Source organism: Muntiacus reevesi, chromosome 7, assembly GCF_963930625.1.
Source record: "Muntiacus reevesi chromosome 7, mMunRee1.1, whole genome shotgun sequence".
Classification (NCBI taxonomy): Eukaryota; Metazoa; Chordata; class Mammalia; order Artiodactyla; family Cervidae; genus Muntiacus; species Muntiacus reevesi.
The window spans coordinates 41,907,990-41,923,974 of NC_089255.1; the positions used below are offsets into that span (position 1 = coordinate 41,907,990).

The following is a 15,985-nucleotide window of genomic DNA, read 5'->3' on the forward strand; positions in this document are numbered from 1 at the left end:
TGTCTGAGGAAAGCCATTCTGAGCAGCAGGGATAGCCAGAACAAAGGCCCAAAGGTAGGAAGATGTACATTCTTTTTAAGAAAGAGCAAGCAGGCCAGTGTTGCTAGAAGACAATGAAGGAGGGGGAAGAGTAATAAATGAGGCTAGAGGGATAATGGGGAAGGTCTAGGGCCTTCTGGAAGAGCATTGGAGTAAGGCTTTCCTGGACAGTTAGGATAACAGTTGGAAATGTAGGAGGGAGGTGACTCCAGGTAATTAGAACAAAGGAAAACAAAAGACAAGGAATCAGGATTTTGAGGATGTTTAGGAATCAGCAACTGGCTTCCTGTGGAATGAATATACACATAAAGTGAGGGAGCATGAATATGAGAGAAAGGGATCACTTGTGAGGTGGGAGATTGAACGTGCTGTATGATAAATATTCAGTCTTTGATCCTCTGTTTAGGAACTGCAGAAGAGAGATAGGGCAGGGAGGCCCCAGGGTAAGAGGTAATCTTAGCTGCCCCTTTAACATAACCTTTTGCTTTCCCTGGCAAGGATAAAACCCCGCTCCAGATAACTGCTTCAGTTGTTATGTTTAAAAGAAAAATGGTGAAAATCTTGGGATTTCTGTGGGGAACACTTTAAAAGTTCTTGTAGTAGAAAGGAGAGAAAATATACAAGAACTAGAATCCAGATTACTGTATTATTAACATGAACTGAATTGATGATGAACAACTGTATGATTAACATGAACTAGTAATACAAAGTGAATCATAAAAAGAAGATGACTAAAAAGCAGGACTGAGAAAGCAAATAGGAATTTCAAGTTTTTAAAGATCATTCCACAAAATGTCTAATTCATGAATAAACAAGAGTTAACTACCTCTAATTCTATGTAAAGAGGATTCTGGATTCTATTATAATTATCCATTTTGAATTAAAATTATTCACAAGGCAAAAGCTGGAAACTTCCTCCCAATTCAACATCCCATACAGAACAGTACCTAGTACAGAAGATGCAAATGCTTGTTTAAATAAAAATCCTACCCATTACTTTTCAACTCAGTAGAATCAAGCAGTGTTAGAGCTGCCTTAACACAACCTCAAGTTGTTACTATTAAAAGGGAAGATATTAACAAAAACAGAAGTTAGGAAGAAAGGATGATTTTCTTCCATATTACCACCTGTGCAAAACAACACACCCCAGAGGATTCTACTGGTTAATTAACCATATAACACAAAGGCCAGTTTTAAGTACATGCAGGAGTGTTATTTGGAATAATGGCATATATAACATGATTAAATCCAATAAACAAAGCTGTTCCAAATCCAAGGAAATTTCCCTCAATATATATGAGCTGCAGTAGAGATCCCTTTTTGAAACAGAAAACAAAAAGCATAAGACAATCTGAAACAACCTCTTTCATCTTGATCCTTCAAGAATTCAGTGAACTTAAGGAACTGGGTTTGCTTCTCTGTGTTTTTTCAAATCTCAAATTGAGAGTAACATCCTCTTCTTTCGTTCCAAATAAAGCAAACAAGTACAATTAAAAGGACAGCAGCTCTTAATCGCTCTTGGTCATGGGATGTTATAAATTCCAAAGAAAGGAACTGCTAAAGTAGAAAAAGAAATCATCTGATACAAATAATGAAACTTCTGCCAGAAAAAGCATTGTTCTACATACGATGATGTTTGTGCCCAAGTCACTTTTTAGACTGCTTACAGATAAAACTGAGAGGAGGGATTTCATAGGACTTTTTAAACCACGATTATCCATCAAAAAGTTTTCTTATGCAAATGTCGGAATGTCAATATACTTTCTGGTCTCCCGACTTCCAGGAAGCATTTTTCCATGCTAAGACAAGAACACTTTCAAGTGCAACTCCGTAAGCAGATTCGAACTCCCCTGGATACCATAAATAAGCATGAAAAAGCCTTTATACCACAAAAAAAGTACAACGGTAGTTTGCAAAGGTGTGATTAGTTCTGCTTGTTGAAGCGATCAGAGCAAGCAGTGAATTGAAGGTGCCCTGAAACCGAGCACACGGAACCACGGCCGCGGCATCTCCAAGATGCAACAATAAAAGCATCCTGCCCCCTCCTCATACTTCCCAGAAAGTGGCCTATTCCTGGAAGCCAACTGACCAGAGGAAAAGAGTCCGGCCTGCCTCACCTTATAGACGTCCCCGTAGGTGCCGCTGCCGACCCTCTGAACGAGCTCGTAGTCCTGCTGCGGGTTCCGCCTCAGGATGTCGGCCCCAGGCCGCAGAGGGGCCTCCATCTTCACTCAGGGCCCGGCCCCCGCTGGTTCTGCCCGCGGCGCCCCGATTCCCGCTAACGAGGACGAGCGGCGCCGCTTCCCAACATGGAGCCTCTGCCCGCAGCTCCGCCTGCACGAGGGAGAAGCAGAGGCTACAATCCCGAGCGGCCCAGCCCCTTCCTTTCCGCCCGTCCGGGGACCGCGGACCAGCCGGCCTGGAAGGGTCCCTAGAGCCCCGCCGCCGGGTTCCGGCCGCGGCCCTTCCCCCTCCCAGGCCGCCCGCGAACTGCCGGACCGGTCTGCCCGCCCGCCGGCGCTCGGGGTCGGCAGGATACCTCAGGGGGGCGGCCCCGCTCTTTGTTGAGCGCCGCGCCCGGGACCTACTTCCTCGCCCGCGCCTGCGTCCTGCTTCCCGGCTCCAGCCGGCCGCTCCAGGTCCCGCGGCGCCGCCGCCGCCTCCCGCAGCAGCGCACGTCCTCTCGCGGGCGGCTGAGGCGCGTACCGTCGCCGCTGCCGCCGCCGCACCACGTTCCCCACCCGGGGCTGCGTCACCGGGAGACACGTTCCCGGCCAGCGTGGGTCGGCGCCCAGAGGCCCGCCCGAGCGCGCCGGCCGCGGGGCCAGAGTGCCGCCCTGAGGCCTGCTCGGGACACGACACTCTCCCGGCCGGGCCGCCGCGCCCCCTCGCCCGGCGCGTCCCTCCGGGCCCGGGCTCCGCTCCCCACCCGCGGGTGTTAGGGACGCCCCCGGTGTATTCGTGGGCGGACGCGCCTCGGCTAAACCGCCCCGTGCATCGTCTGGTAAACTTGGAGAGTGAGGCGGGTAGAGAGAGAGGGTGGGCGCGAGGGAGACGGGAACGCGGCTCCCGCCTAGTTCAGAGAAGGTACGCAGAGGGCACTGGGCCAGGAGTCAGCTGGCCGTGGGGCGCCAGGGAAGGAGGTGGGGAAGTGCCAGGTTAACTAAATCGCGGCACACCCTACTGCACCGTCCTGTTTTGCAAATCGTTCCCAGTGGTACCAGTTTGAAGCTTCCCTACACACCTGCGCAACCTGTCTTCTACGAGTTTTCCCAAGACATTTCTGAAAGCCTAAATTCCTAGGAAGTTTCAGTGGCCAGTAGCTCAGTTGGGCACACGCGGTGTCTCAACGCGGTTATTGCTCCTTTATTTGGCTCAGGAGCTTTGCAGAAGCTGAGACAGAATTAGGGACCACAACCTGGTTCTGGTTCTACCACTTCCTCAGTCTGTGACCCGGGACAAGAAGGACATCGTATTTGCCAATGTCTCCTTATCTGCAGCTTGAAGAGGATAGGGTTTTGCATCTGACACCCAAGAAAGCGTTTATAAAGCATCTTACAGGATTATAAAGAAGGTTATCAATATATAAGAGGTTTAAAAATACTTCACAATGTACAAAATATGGAACAGGAGTTTAGGGAAGTAATTTGGCTGATATTTCACAGGCTGTTTTGCAGTTTCAGTTCTAGTCTTGTTCTGAAGGTAGAAATAACATTACCAGGTTGTATACTGGCAAAGTTATTTCTAGAGCTCCGTGAAGGTTTGAACAAAAAAGCCAGCTAACACTTGGCCCAATGCATTTAGTGACTGAAAAATCACAAAAGAGCAAGTTGTGGATGTTGCCTTGTGGCTTTGAATATCCAATTCAATTCCATTCTTGGCAGTGTATTGGTTGTTGTTGGTCATTGTAATCAATTGCATAATGTAGAAATTAAATTCACACCTTAACAGGACTGGGAAGATATGTATTTCTTGTGCTGTCTGCACAAAGGGCACTTATTTAGGGAACATAAGTAAGCTCAGACTTACATGCTCTATGGACAAAGCCTATGTGTTTGCTGCATTGAAAAAATTGTTGAAGAACAGTTACTTCTTTCAAAGCTTCTTGGCACTTGATTTGGTGGGCAAATACTTTTGGCTTCAATGACTTAAAATCTTTTCAAATGTTCTATTGGTATCCTAGTACTTATTTACTGTCATAGATTCTCATTTTCCCCTTTGACCCTATAAGCTTTAATCCTTTTTTTAGTCTATAATTTATTTATACTTGCATTACTCCTCAGAGAATTTGAGGCAGAATATGGAAAATGCATACTATAACATAAGATAAAAATGAGGAAATAGGTATGATGTCAAAGAAAGGAAAAATGGGATACCAGAACAATACAGCAAATTGGCTGAAGCAGAAAGTTTTATAGTGTTTTTGAGATCACAGTAAACCAGTCGATCGAGAGAGAGGTGCATCTTTTCCTGTTGCTAAGAGTTTAAGAAAACTTATCTCATGGGCCTTCCTAAAGTGGAAACTGAATTCCCTGTTCAAAACAAATATCTTTCTGACAGTCTTTTAGGCATGTTATTCTTGAAACACAGTGTTTGATATGAATTAAGCAATAAAAAGTTTGAGGTCATAGGCTTCACCAAGACCCTGGAATGCAGATACTTATGTTGCCAGTAATGGCCGAGCCATACGCTTTGACCATCAACGCAGAGGTGGATAGTGTGGAAAAAGTCAAGGTTCTATGTGGTGATTCAGAAATGTCTGCCATAATCATTATTTTACTCATAACACAGCCGTTTCAAGGAAAAACATCTGCTTTATACTAACTTCAAGAGAATTTTAAAAATTTTAGATACTAGTTAATTTTATCAAGGTCAGTGAAGTCATAGCTTGTGTGTTAAATATTACATGGTTAGTAAAGAAGTTCACATTAAATTTCCATAAAATAAACATACAGTGCATAAATTTAATTTTATACCCTAAACAATTAAGCACAGGGTTTCAAAATGGAAAGTTACATAACAAAACTTGTAGCTTACACAAGAGTTTCTTACAGACCACCAGTTTTTATAATGCCAGGGTATTGAATAAGAATAAATATAACTTGATATGATGGTCATATACTCTTTGGGTCTTCCTATCTGACATGTTTTATTTTCCATATTTTACTGTTACCTACCTTTTATGGTTTGCTCTATGCTTTTTAGTGTTTTTCCCTTCTTTCAGAGTTTTTTAGTAAAATACTAGTTATAATCTTTGGCCTCTGGTTTCAATTTTAGCCATGGATGAATTTTTTTAGTTGGGAGACATAGGGGCTTCCCTGGCAGTCCAGTGGTTCAGACATCGCACCTCCGTTGCAGGAGGCACAGGTTAGATTACTGGTCAGGGAACTAAGTTCCTGCATGCTGCCCAGCACAGCCAAAATACAGGGGGAATAAAATCAGGGGACATAAAATTTTTTAACTTCTACCTAGGTAAGTTTCACAGTTTACTAACCAAGAAAGAATGGTTGAGTAAAATCCTCAAGTGTGACAAGAAGAGCATAAGGACAGTAATTTAATATGAAACATATAGACTTAAGCATTATAATCTGATGAATCTTCCAACACAAGCTAGTTGCAAAATGTAACTTGATGTGATTGAGCTTTATAGGTTTGTTAACTATTTGGAAGACATTGGCCATCATTATGATTTGTATTTTCAAATAGTTAATCTTAAGTTATTCTTTTTGTTACTAATGAGGTTTCCTTGTCGAGGCCAAAACTGTTTTCTAAGTATAGGAGAATTCTCTTTTGTTCTGGAGACCAGTAGAACTTGCATCTCTTTCAGAATCAGTATCCGGTCATTATGATGGGAGTTTTAAAAAGAGGAACCCAGCGCACATCTTTTTTTTTTAAAATCTAGTTTGAAATGATTATCTGATGGGTACCCTTGATCCCCAGGGTGGTTTTAAAGTTTATATGAGAATTGATAGCAGGGTTCCTGTATTCAGCTCAGTTGAGAGACAGCTCTTGGCTTGCTACCAGGGCTTGGCAGATACTGAACACCTGACTACAGGATTCTAAGTGATTTTGTGTTCTAAACTGTTGTTTAGATACTGGGTGCTATCTGATGACTCTTAAATTGAATAGGGGCAGCAGAATTCCGTTGTCAATGGAAAGATATATACTAGGGTGGCCTGAGCTGGTCTGGAAGGCAGGAATAATGTACATGGACTAACTTTATATTGTACCTGCTCATACTTCTTTGCCACTGTTTTTTGAACCATATCTTTGGACTCATGGTCATTTAGCAGAAGAAGGAAAAGCTTGGGCCTGGTTTATTAATTGTCTGGATGATAAATCAGCACCAACCAGAAGCATAGAGCCACTGAATTATGGTCCTACTTCACAGTGAAGTGGTCCTAAAAAATAAAGATGAAGAGAAATTTTTCCAGAGGGCACAATTTTGAATAGAACATCTGGTGTCCTCTGTGTTAGGAATGAAAGATAGCCTGAGGTATGGCTCTGTACTGATTTATGCGGAGTAATTAATAAGTTGGCCATAACTTGGAGAGATCAGAAATAAGGAAGTCAGTGGGAGATATATTATGAATGGAGTATCAAAATTGGCCACTGTGAAAATATCTGTGAACCATTTGACTGCCCACAAGGGGGCATCCATCCCAATAATCAGATATAAAAGATAATCTGTCCTATGAATGTCATAGGACACTCTACCCAGTCACCCTAGTATTAGTTCAGTGGGGCCATGTGGCAATAGGAATGGAGGCTAAAGGGAATTCAGTGGCATGGACTTCCACTTGCCAAGGGTAGTAAGGTTGCTGCCACTCTGCAGTATCTCACTTTCTTTTTTTTTTTTTTTTAATTTTTTTTTATTAGTTGGAGGCTAATTACTTCTCAACATTTCAGTGGGTTTTGTCATACACTGACATGAATCTCACTTTCTTATAGCAGAGTCACCTGCCTTTGCAGTGACCCCTGCTGTGCTGTGCCTGGTCATTCAGTCATGTGACTCTTTGCAACCCCATCGACAGAGGAGCCTGGCAGGCTACAGTCCATGGGGATTCTCCAGGCAAGAATACTGGAGTGGGTTGCCATGCCCTCCTCCAGGGGATCTTTCCAACCCAGGGATCAAACCCAGGTCTCCTACATTATAGGCGAATTCTTGACCATCTGAGCCACCAGGAAAGCCCAAGGATACTAGAGTGGGTAGCCTATCCCTTCTCCAGGGGATCTTTCTGACCCAGGAATCCAACCGGGGTCTCCTGCATTGCAGGCAGATTCTTTACCAGCTGAGCTACCAGGGAAGTCCTGCAGTGACCCTTAGGTACTATTTCCTAGACAGACCAGTCAATCACCTGGTGGCAGTTTAATTAAACCAAATCCTTTTGATTATGAAGGGAAGAGCAATTTGTACTCATGGGGTAGCTATGTATATATGTACATCCCTATAGTATATATATACATAGTCCAGATACAGGCTTACCGACCCTTTAGGTACTGAGTGTTATGTTTTTTGAATCCAAAGATATGGTTCAAAAAAAAGTGGCAAAGAAGTAGGAGCAGGTACAATGAAAGTTAGTCTGTGTACTTTATGCAAGCCTTCCAGACCAGCTCAGGCCACCCCAGTATATACCTTTCCATTTGACAATGGAATTCTGCTGCCCCTGTTCAATTTATGAGTCATCAGCTAACACCCAGGACCTATAGTCATGTATGTACATAATCCAAATACAGGTTTACCATCCCTGCTTGGGAAACTTCTACTAGTACCACAATTCATGGACTGTTTCATCATCATGTATCACAAACAACATTAAATTTGAGCAGGAAACTCATGGGAAGTAAGGCAATGGAGTCATGCCTGTGAAGTTAACTGATCTTACCTCAAACCCATCGCTTAGAAGCAGCTGGTATGATACCACAGAGGAAAGTTGTGCTGAAGGATCAATTGGCTGAGAGATAACCCTTATGAGGATATGATACAGGATTTAAGTCAGTATCCAATACATATTGCCATCTACCCCATATTCAGAATGCACAGGCCTAGGAACCAGAGACATGGAAACTCAATGGACATGAGTTTGAGTAAGCTCCAGGAGGTGATGATGGACAAGGAAGCCTGGTGTGCTGCAGTCCATGGGGTCACAGAGTTGGACCCAACTGAGTGACTGAACTGAACTGAGGAACCAGGGGGTAGAAGTAAGTGATTATTAGGAATTATTATTATTCCTAATAATTCAGTTGAAGAATTTTTGTCTATACAGCTTTGACTCTAAAACATTGGGTGTGATGGATCTGAAGGCCCTAGTGCCCAGGGGACAGATGCTTTCCCCAGGTAACCGAGTCACAGTTCCTTTAAATAGGAAGCTTTTTTTGGCTAAATAATATTCCATTGTATGGATATACCACATTTTTTTATCCATTGATGGCTATTGGCATTTAGGTTGATTCTACCTTTTGGCTACTAAAAGCAATGCTCTTAGAACATCCCTGTGCAAGTTTTTGCATGAACATATACTTTCATTTGTGGGGAGGCATATATCTATGAGTGGAATTGCTGGGCCATATGGTAATTCTAAATTTTGTGAAGCTGCCAGACTGTTTTCCAAAGTGGCTATATTCCCACCAGCAGTGTCAGTTTCACCAACACTTTTTATTGTCTTTCTTTCTGATTATAGTCATCCTGGTCTATCTGATGTGATATCTCATTGCAGTTGTTTAAATTTTGATTTGCATTTCCCTAGTGACTAAAAATGTTAAATTGTCTTTTCATGTGCCTGTTGGTCATTTTTATGTCCTCTATGGAGAAATGTTTATTTAGATCCTCTGCCCCTTTTAAAAAAATTCTGTTATTTGTATTTTTACTGTATCATACTGATACCTCAGATTCCAGTTCAACACCATAGGGTTCTCCTTCCCCTTTCCTTATTATAACTTCATCTCCAAAAGCAAGAAATCTGGTTCTGATTATGCACCATGTACTTACTCAATTCTAGAGAATACACAAATAACTTCAGAATTGCTAACCTACATATGTCCTGGAAGAAAAATAAATTATGAACTAAAGAACAGTGCTTATATGCAGTTTTTGTCTTCAGTCTTGTAGCATTCAATCAAAATACTATTTTCTATAGCTCTTCAGGTTTAGAAAATGCTTCAGTGTAGTTATGTTATTCACCTGTAATATAGTTAGGTTCACTTTGTTTTTTTTAACTATTTGTAATTCCACTTTGAGTTCCTTCCACTCCTTTGCCCATATCCTGATTGGTTTTAGTTATTTATTTTGGAGAATGTGAACCATTACCATGGTTCCAACAGTGCCGGCTACATAAAAAGGTTACACTTAGAGAAGTAGCAGCCCTCCTAATCCTTTCCACCCTATTCTCATTCTCCCATTGTTTCCATCCTATTCCCACCTGTCTCCTGTAGATAACTGATCTCATTGGTTTCTGGTTTACCCTGTATTTCTTTTGCACAGATGAACAGATATATTTTTTAATATCCTTTTCTTTCTTACATGGTAGGTAGAATATTTGCACTTTGGTTTTTTTTTTCATTTGACAGTGTATTATTCTGGAAATCAGTATATATCAATTCATAAAGATCTTCCTTTTTTAAAGATTTATTTATTTTTGGATGTACTGGGCCTTTGTTGCTGTGCATGGGCTTTTCTCTAATTGCAGCACACAGGGGCTACTCTCTCATTGTGATACATGGGCTTCTCACTGTGTGGCTTCTCTTGTGGAGCGTGGGCTCTAGGCTTGTGGGCTTCAGTAGTTGTGGTGCTGGGGCCTAACTGCTCCAAGGCTTGTGGGATCTTCCTGGACCAGGGATTAAACCTGTGTTCCCTGCTTTGGCAGGTGAATGCCTAACCACTGGAACACTAGGGAAGCCCCTGTATTCTTTCCTATAGCTGCATAATTTTCCATTCTGCGAAGGAAATGGCAACCCACTCCAGTATTCTTGCCTGGAGAACTCCATGGACAAAGGAGCCTGGCAGGCTACAGTCCATGGAATTGCAAAGAGTCGGAAACAACTGAGCGACTATCACTCATATTCTCCTATATGTGGGCACTTAGGTTATTTCCAATATATTTCAATAACAAAAAATGCTTCAAGAAATTACTCTGTATGTATTTTCATGCTGTTGGAGGTATTTCTTTAAAGTAGATTAAACTTAACAGCTTTGAAAAATAAACATGTTCTAACAATGTCCACTGAAAGAGTCTAGAAACAGTGAAATTCCAGCTAGCAGTGAGCACAGCTAGCACTCAGATCTTGGTTTCTAAATTCCTTTTCTCTTTAAAGGCAGCCAGAGTTTCTTGGAGGAACTCATTCTGAGGCAGGAAAAATACCAGGGAAACTTGAAACATTTTCTTGTGCCAGAAAACAAGGGAAATGATGAAAGACAAATAGGACATGTTACAAGGAGACAGTTGTTAACTTGAAGGGGCTACCATTGGTCAAATTTAGGGCAATTTGAGCATTACAAAGAATAATGATGGTAAATTAGAGTAAAGTTTTTCTTTAGATTTCATGAATCCATGAAGTGGATAGTGGTACATAACAAACAAAGGTGGGAGAGGAAATGCCAGCTATTAAATGTAAAATGCAGAAGAAATAGTATTTTAAAATCTGAAGTTGATTTAGGCAAGGATGTCAGTGGATGCTAAAAACCATTGAATACAAAGTTCTTGGCCAAGACATTCACACAGTTTCAAGTATTATCTCACAGGTTACTTATTAACAACAGAAAAAAAGGTTTTTTTAAAAAAATAAATCCCTTCTTCAATTAGGAATAGATGTTGAATTGTATATATAACTTTTGTGGGTAGAATCTACTGTACTCTTTTGTTTTGGTTTTTTAAAAATACTTATATATTTGGCTGTGCTGAGTCTCAGTTGCAGCACTCGGGATCTTTCAGTTGCAGCATATGGGATCTAGTTCCCTGACCAGGGATGGAACCCAGGCCCCCTGCATTGGGAGTGCAGAGTCATAGCCACTGGACCACCAGGGAAGTCCCTACTGTACTGCTTTTTAATGGGATTCACTTGAGAGGGATTATCAGGCTGGAATGTGAACTGAGAACTATAATAAATATAAGAAAAGGAGAACGTGCTTGTTTTTGTTTAATGAATGTGGTTTGTAGGTACTGGGTGAGATAATTTCTATCGTCCTATATTGTCTCATTAGTGTTTATGGAATGCAACTCTATTGAAGACAGTCCCTTTTTTTTTTCTTTTTTTTTTTCATTTATTTTTATTAGTTGGAGGCTAATTACTTCACAACATTGCAGTGGGTTTTGTCATACATTGACATGAATCAGCCATGGAGTTACATGTATTCCCCATCCCGATCCCCCCTCCCACCTCCCTCTCCACCCCATTCCTCTGGGTCCTCCCAGTGCACCAGGCCCGAGCACTTGTCTCATGCATCCCACCTGGGCTGGTGATCTGTTTCACTATAGATAATATACATGCTGTTCTCTCGAAACCTCCCACCCTCACCTTCTCCCACAGAGTCCAAAAGTCTGTTCTGTACATCTGTGTCTCTTTTTCTGTTTTGCATATAGGGTTATCATTACCATCTTTCTAAATTCTATATATATGTGTTAGTATGCTGTAATGGTCTTTATCTTCCTGGCTTACTTCACTCTGTATAATGGGCTCCAGTTTCATCCATCTCATTAAAACTGATTCAAATGAATTCTTTTTAATGGCTGAGTAATATTCCATGGTGTATATACCACAACTTCCTTATCCATTCATCTGCTGATGGGCATCTAGGTTGCTTCCATGTCCTAGCTATTATAAACAGTGCTGTGATGAACATTGGGGTGCACGTGTCTCTTTCAGATCTGGATTCCTCAGTGTGTATGCCCAGAAGTGGTATTGCTGGGTCATATGGCAGTTCTATTTCCAGTTTTTTAAGAAATCTCCACACTGTTCTCCATAGTGGCTGTACTAGTTTGCATTCCCACCAACAGTGTAAGAGGGTTCCCTTTTCTCCACACCCTCTCCAGCATTTATTGCTTGTAGATTTTGGATAGCAGCCATCCTGACTGGCATGTAATGGTACCTCATTGTGGTTTTGATTTGCATTTCTCTGATAATAAGTGATGTTGAGCATCTTTTCATGTGTTTGTTAGCCATCTGTATGTCTTCTTTGGAGAAATGTCTGTTTAGTTCTTTGGCCCATTTTTTGATTGGGTCATTTATTTTTCTGGAGTTGAGCTGCAGGAGTTGCTTGTATATTTTTGAGATTAGTCCTTTGTCTGTTGCTTCATTTGCTATTATTTTCTCCCAATCTGAGGGCTGTCTTTTCACCTTACTTATAGTTTCCTTTGTAGTGCAAAAGCTTTTACGTTTCATTAGGTCCCATTTGTTTATTTTTGCTTTTATTTCCAATATTCTGGAAGATGGGTCACCTTCCAGACCCACCTGCTGTGATTTATGTCGCAGAGTGTTTTGCCTCTGTTCTCCTCTAGGAGTTTTATAGTTTCTGGTCTTACATTTAGATCTTTAATCCATTTTGAGTTTATTTTTGTGTACGGTGTTAGAAAGTGTTCTAGTTTCATTCTTTTACAAGTGGTTGACCAGTTTTCCCAGCACCACTTGTTAAAGAGGTTGTCTTTTTTCCATTGTATATCCTTGCCTCCTTTGTCGAAGATAAGGTGTCCATAGGTTCGTGGATTTATCTCTGGGCTTTCTATTCTGTTCCATTGATCTATATTTCTGTCTTTGCCAGTACCATACTGGAAGACAGTCCCTTTTAAAACCATGATGTAAACTTGGTTTACAGTGTTCTGAGGTCATAGAACAATTAACTGAAATAGGATTGCATGAAATTTGGCAATGGTGAGTGAGAGAGTTTGGTCTTTGACATATTGATTTTGAAGTGTCAGTAGGAAAACAAAGTGAAGATGACCTTAGGCAGTTACAGACTTAGCCCTGAAATGATGATTTTCTTTCCTCAAGAAAGCTTAAGACTGGATGAATAGATTTGGGAATCAATAGCATGGATGGAGATCCTGTCTGAAACCATCATATAGTAAATTACATTGAGGGAACACAGTGAAGAGTTGCTTATAATGAGGGAATAAACAGAGATCTAGGATCTGATAATTAAGAAGCTAACAGTAATCTTCCAGGCAGAACTGATCTGTGTAGAGTATGGTCAACAGTCAAATTCAGGAGAAAAGTGAGTGAGGAGGTGAGGAGTGGGATGACAGTATCTTGAGGGTCAGGTAGCATGAAGGAACAGTGTTTCTAGGATGCTGAAAATTAAATTGATGGGTAAAGAGGAAGGAATTTGTGAAAAGAGAGTGATTGAGAATATTTTTTAAAGTATTTATTGCCTTTTGCTTTCTATTCAAAATTGTTACCAACTTTATTGCCAAGACTCTTCCATAATATGATGTATGACTTAGAATATTTGTCAATGTAACTCCATATGATAGTTCTGTAAACCGAGTGGAAATTTTGCCCATTAGACATGGAGTTAGTCACAGATTATGATAAATCTCCAGCTTTTGTCTTTATCTTGTTTTTTTAGTTTTTGGGTTTTTTTTAGCTGCATTGTGCAGCATGTGGGATCTTTGTTCCCTAGCCAAGGATCAAACCTGTACTCCCTGCATTTCAGGCATAGGTCTTAGGAAGGTCTTCCCTTCCCTAGACTGCAAGGGAAGTCCAACTGGAGAGGTTTTAGCATGGTGGTTTACTCGCTAAGTCATGTCCGACTCCTGGTGACTCCATGGACTGTAGCCTGCCAGGTTCCTCTGTCCGTGGGATTTTCCAGGCAAGAATACTGGAGTGGGTTGCCATTTCCTTCTGCAAGTCTTGATCTTCTTAATCTAAGTATGCTATCCCAGTTTTAAAAGACAGGCCTGTTCTGTATACAGGTACAAAAATGCATGATACCCTATTTACTATTGTGACCTTGCCTTTAAATTAGGGAGGAAATGGTGCCTGATAGATAAATGCTGATTATTTACATTTTTCGGCTATGTAAATGTTGCCAGCATATTTCTACTCATATGTAACTGGTCGAGAAAACAGGTATTTGAACATGCAGAATCACGCAGTATCTTGGTCTGTGTATTTCTGACTGTATAATGCTGTTAAGCATTTGTTAAGTTCTTTGAGAGTGTGTAAGGGGGTGCTGTTTATTTGTATGTGTTTTCCATCGAAAATGTTGCAGTACATCGTCTGTCACTGTCTTCAGGCTCTGGGGCTTGGCCAAGGTAGGGAGGGTGTGACGCTGGTTTTTGTGTGAACTCCGGCTTGTGATGCTGAGCTTGGTTCATCCGCTTTCTCCTCCCCCCTCCCCCCCCACTCCTTCCCACCAGCGCCACAGCAACATCCTCAGAGTCTGAGGGAACTGCGCCCAGCCCAGCGAGGGCACAGAGCTTCCCACCGCCAGCAACCTGCAGCCGGGAGAGGAGCGAGAGCCCTGACAGCGCCTCGCCGCCACCAGCGCCCGGACCACCATGGCCAAGAACCGCAAGGACAGAAACAGTTGGGGTGAGTCGCGTATGGTGACTTCTGCAGCCTGCACAGGGACTGGCCCTCCGCTTTCGGCTTCTGGAAACGAGGAGGGCCGAGGGCTGCTCGGCGCCAGCGTCTAGGGCTGGGAGATGGCCACAGCCGAGCGGCTCCCTGTTGGGCGGGAGGGACCGTGGCCAAGCGGTACCCATGGAAGCAGCATCTCTCGCGCAGTGGAGCGAGGGGGCGAAGGGGCGAAGGCTGCAGCTACACGCAGGCCGCAGACTCCAGCCTTTCCCCCACCCCCACCCCCCATCCTCCTCCCAGCATTTGGACAGCACCCACCCGGTCGCCTCTGGGGGGCTCGGTGCTTTGGCTTTAGTTAAAGGAGGTTGGCAGGAAGGGGTGAGGCCGGGCAGGGGACTGTGGTGAGGGCCGTGGAGTGGAGAGCCCCCACCCCTTCCCCACGAGCTGCGAACTGGCTGGCCTCGCAGAGCTTGGACTCCTGGCGGGCGGGCAGCTTTGGAACAATGAGGCGGAGCGCGCCGGGACCAGGTCGGGGCGTTGCAGACACGAGCAACGGGAGGGAGAAGAAGGGGCGCCGTTTGGGAATCCCATAGCACCGCAGCACTCCTTTTCTTTCGGGGGTTGGGTGGGGAATTTGGGAGAAAGGGGGGCAAAGTTGTGGTTTCCAGCCTTCTGCCCCACCCCAACCTGGTGCCCCATTCAGGCCAGCGCTAAGGGTGGCATTGTTCTTGGGTTTTACCTTTTGGAGATATCGGGCTCATGATTCAGCACCAGGCCGAGGGGAGGGGGAAGGAGAGGCTAGGCCCAGGGGGTTCAAGCTGCCGCGAGTGGGTGGGCGGCGCTCACGCAGGCGGAGAAGAGAGAGTGCAGTGATTCAGGAGAAATCGCAGCCCCGCCCGCTCTGCTGCTCCAGACTCCGTGGTGTGGGCAGGTTGGGCTGCTTTTTCCCCTTCGGGCTCCTTATTTCTTCCAGTCACAGTGCCAAACTCACTGCCATCTTCGGGCATTTTATTATCAGCACCAGAGCAGACCTCAGACCACTGTGGCATAGTGGGTAGAGGAATAGTGTTTGTTCATTAGCTTTGAATTGTTATTTGGAAAGTTAACATCCACTAGGAGTTCAGAGCTTTTTCATTGACTTTCTTCAGTGTCTCTGACAGCTCTTCTATAACTCTCCATCAGATTGTGAGGTATAAATTTACATTTTAATTAGTTATTTTGGTTATCTTTTATGAAAATTGTATATCTTTCATCAAAAGATCCTATTTTCTCTTGCCTCTGATTGGTCACAGGACCAATTTAACTCCCAAATAAGTGAAGTCTATATTTGAGAGGTTATCAGAGGTTTATGGTAGATGTCGGGAGTTGGAGCAGGGATATCTGTCTTTAGTTGTCTGAGTTTAAGAGAAAGCGGTTCCATTTTCTGATATCT

At 43.1% G+C, this 15,985-nt stretch overlaps 2 protein-coding genes across 3 annotated transcripts in view; one reads left to right on the forward strand and one right to left on the reverse strand.

Annotated features, from left to right (window-relative positions):
- MAP4K5 (mitogen-activated protein kinase kinase kinase kinase 5) overlaps positions 1-2,764 on the reverse strand; it is a 113,554-nt gene extending 110,790 nt beyond the window's left edge. The window contains exons 1-2 of the mRNA XM_065940407.1: positions 2,628-2,764; positions 2,157-2,373 (exon numbers count right to left, since the gene is read on the reverse strand). Coding sequence (XP_065796479.1) covers positions 2,157-2,264 — 108 coding nt within the window. The 5' untranslated portion in view covers positions 2,265-2,373; positions 2,628-2,764. The remainder of the gene's footprint in view (positions 1-2,156; positions 2,374-2,627) is intronic.
- An 11,652-nt stretch (positions 2,765-14,416) lies between these two features.
- ATL1 (atlastin GTPase 1) overlaps positions 14,417-15,985 on the forward strand; it is a 69,804-nt gene continuing 68,235 nt past the window's right edge. For both annotated transcript variants that reach the window (XM_065940405.1, XM_065940403.1), the window contains exon 1: positions 14,417-14,565. In XM_065940405.1, the coding sequence (XP_065796477.1) occupies positions 14,532-14,565 (34 nt within the window). In that variant the 5' untranslated portion in view covers positions 14,417-14,531. The remainder of the gene's footprint in view (positions 14,566-15,985) is intronic.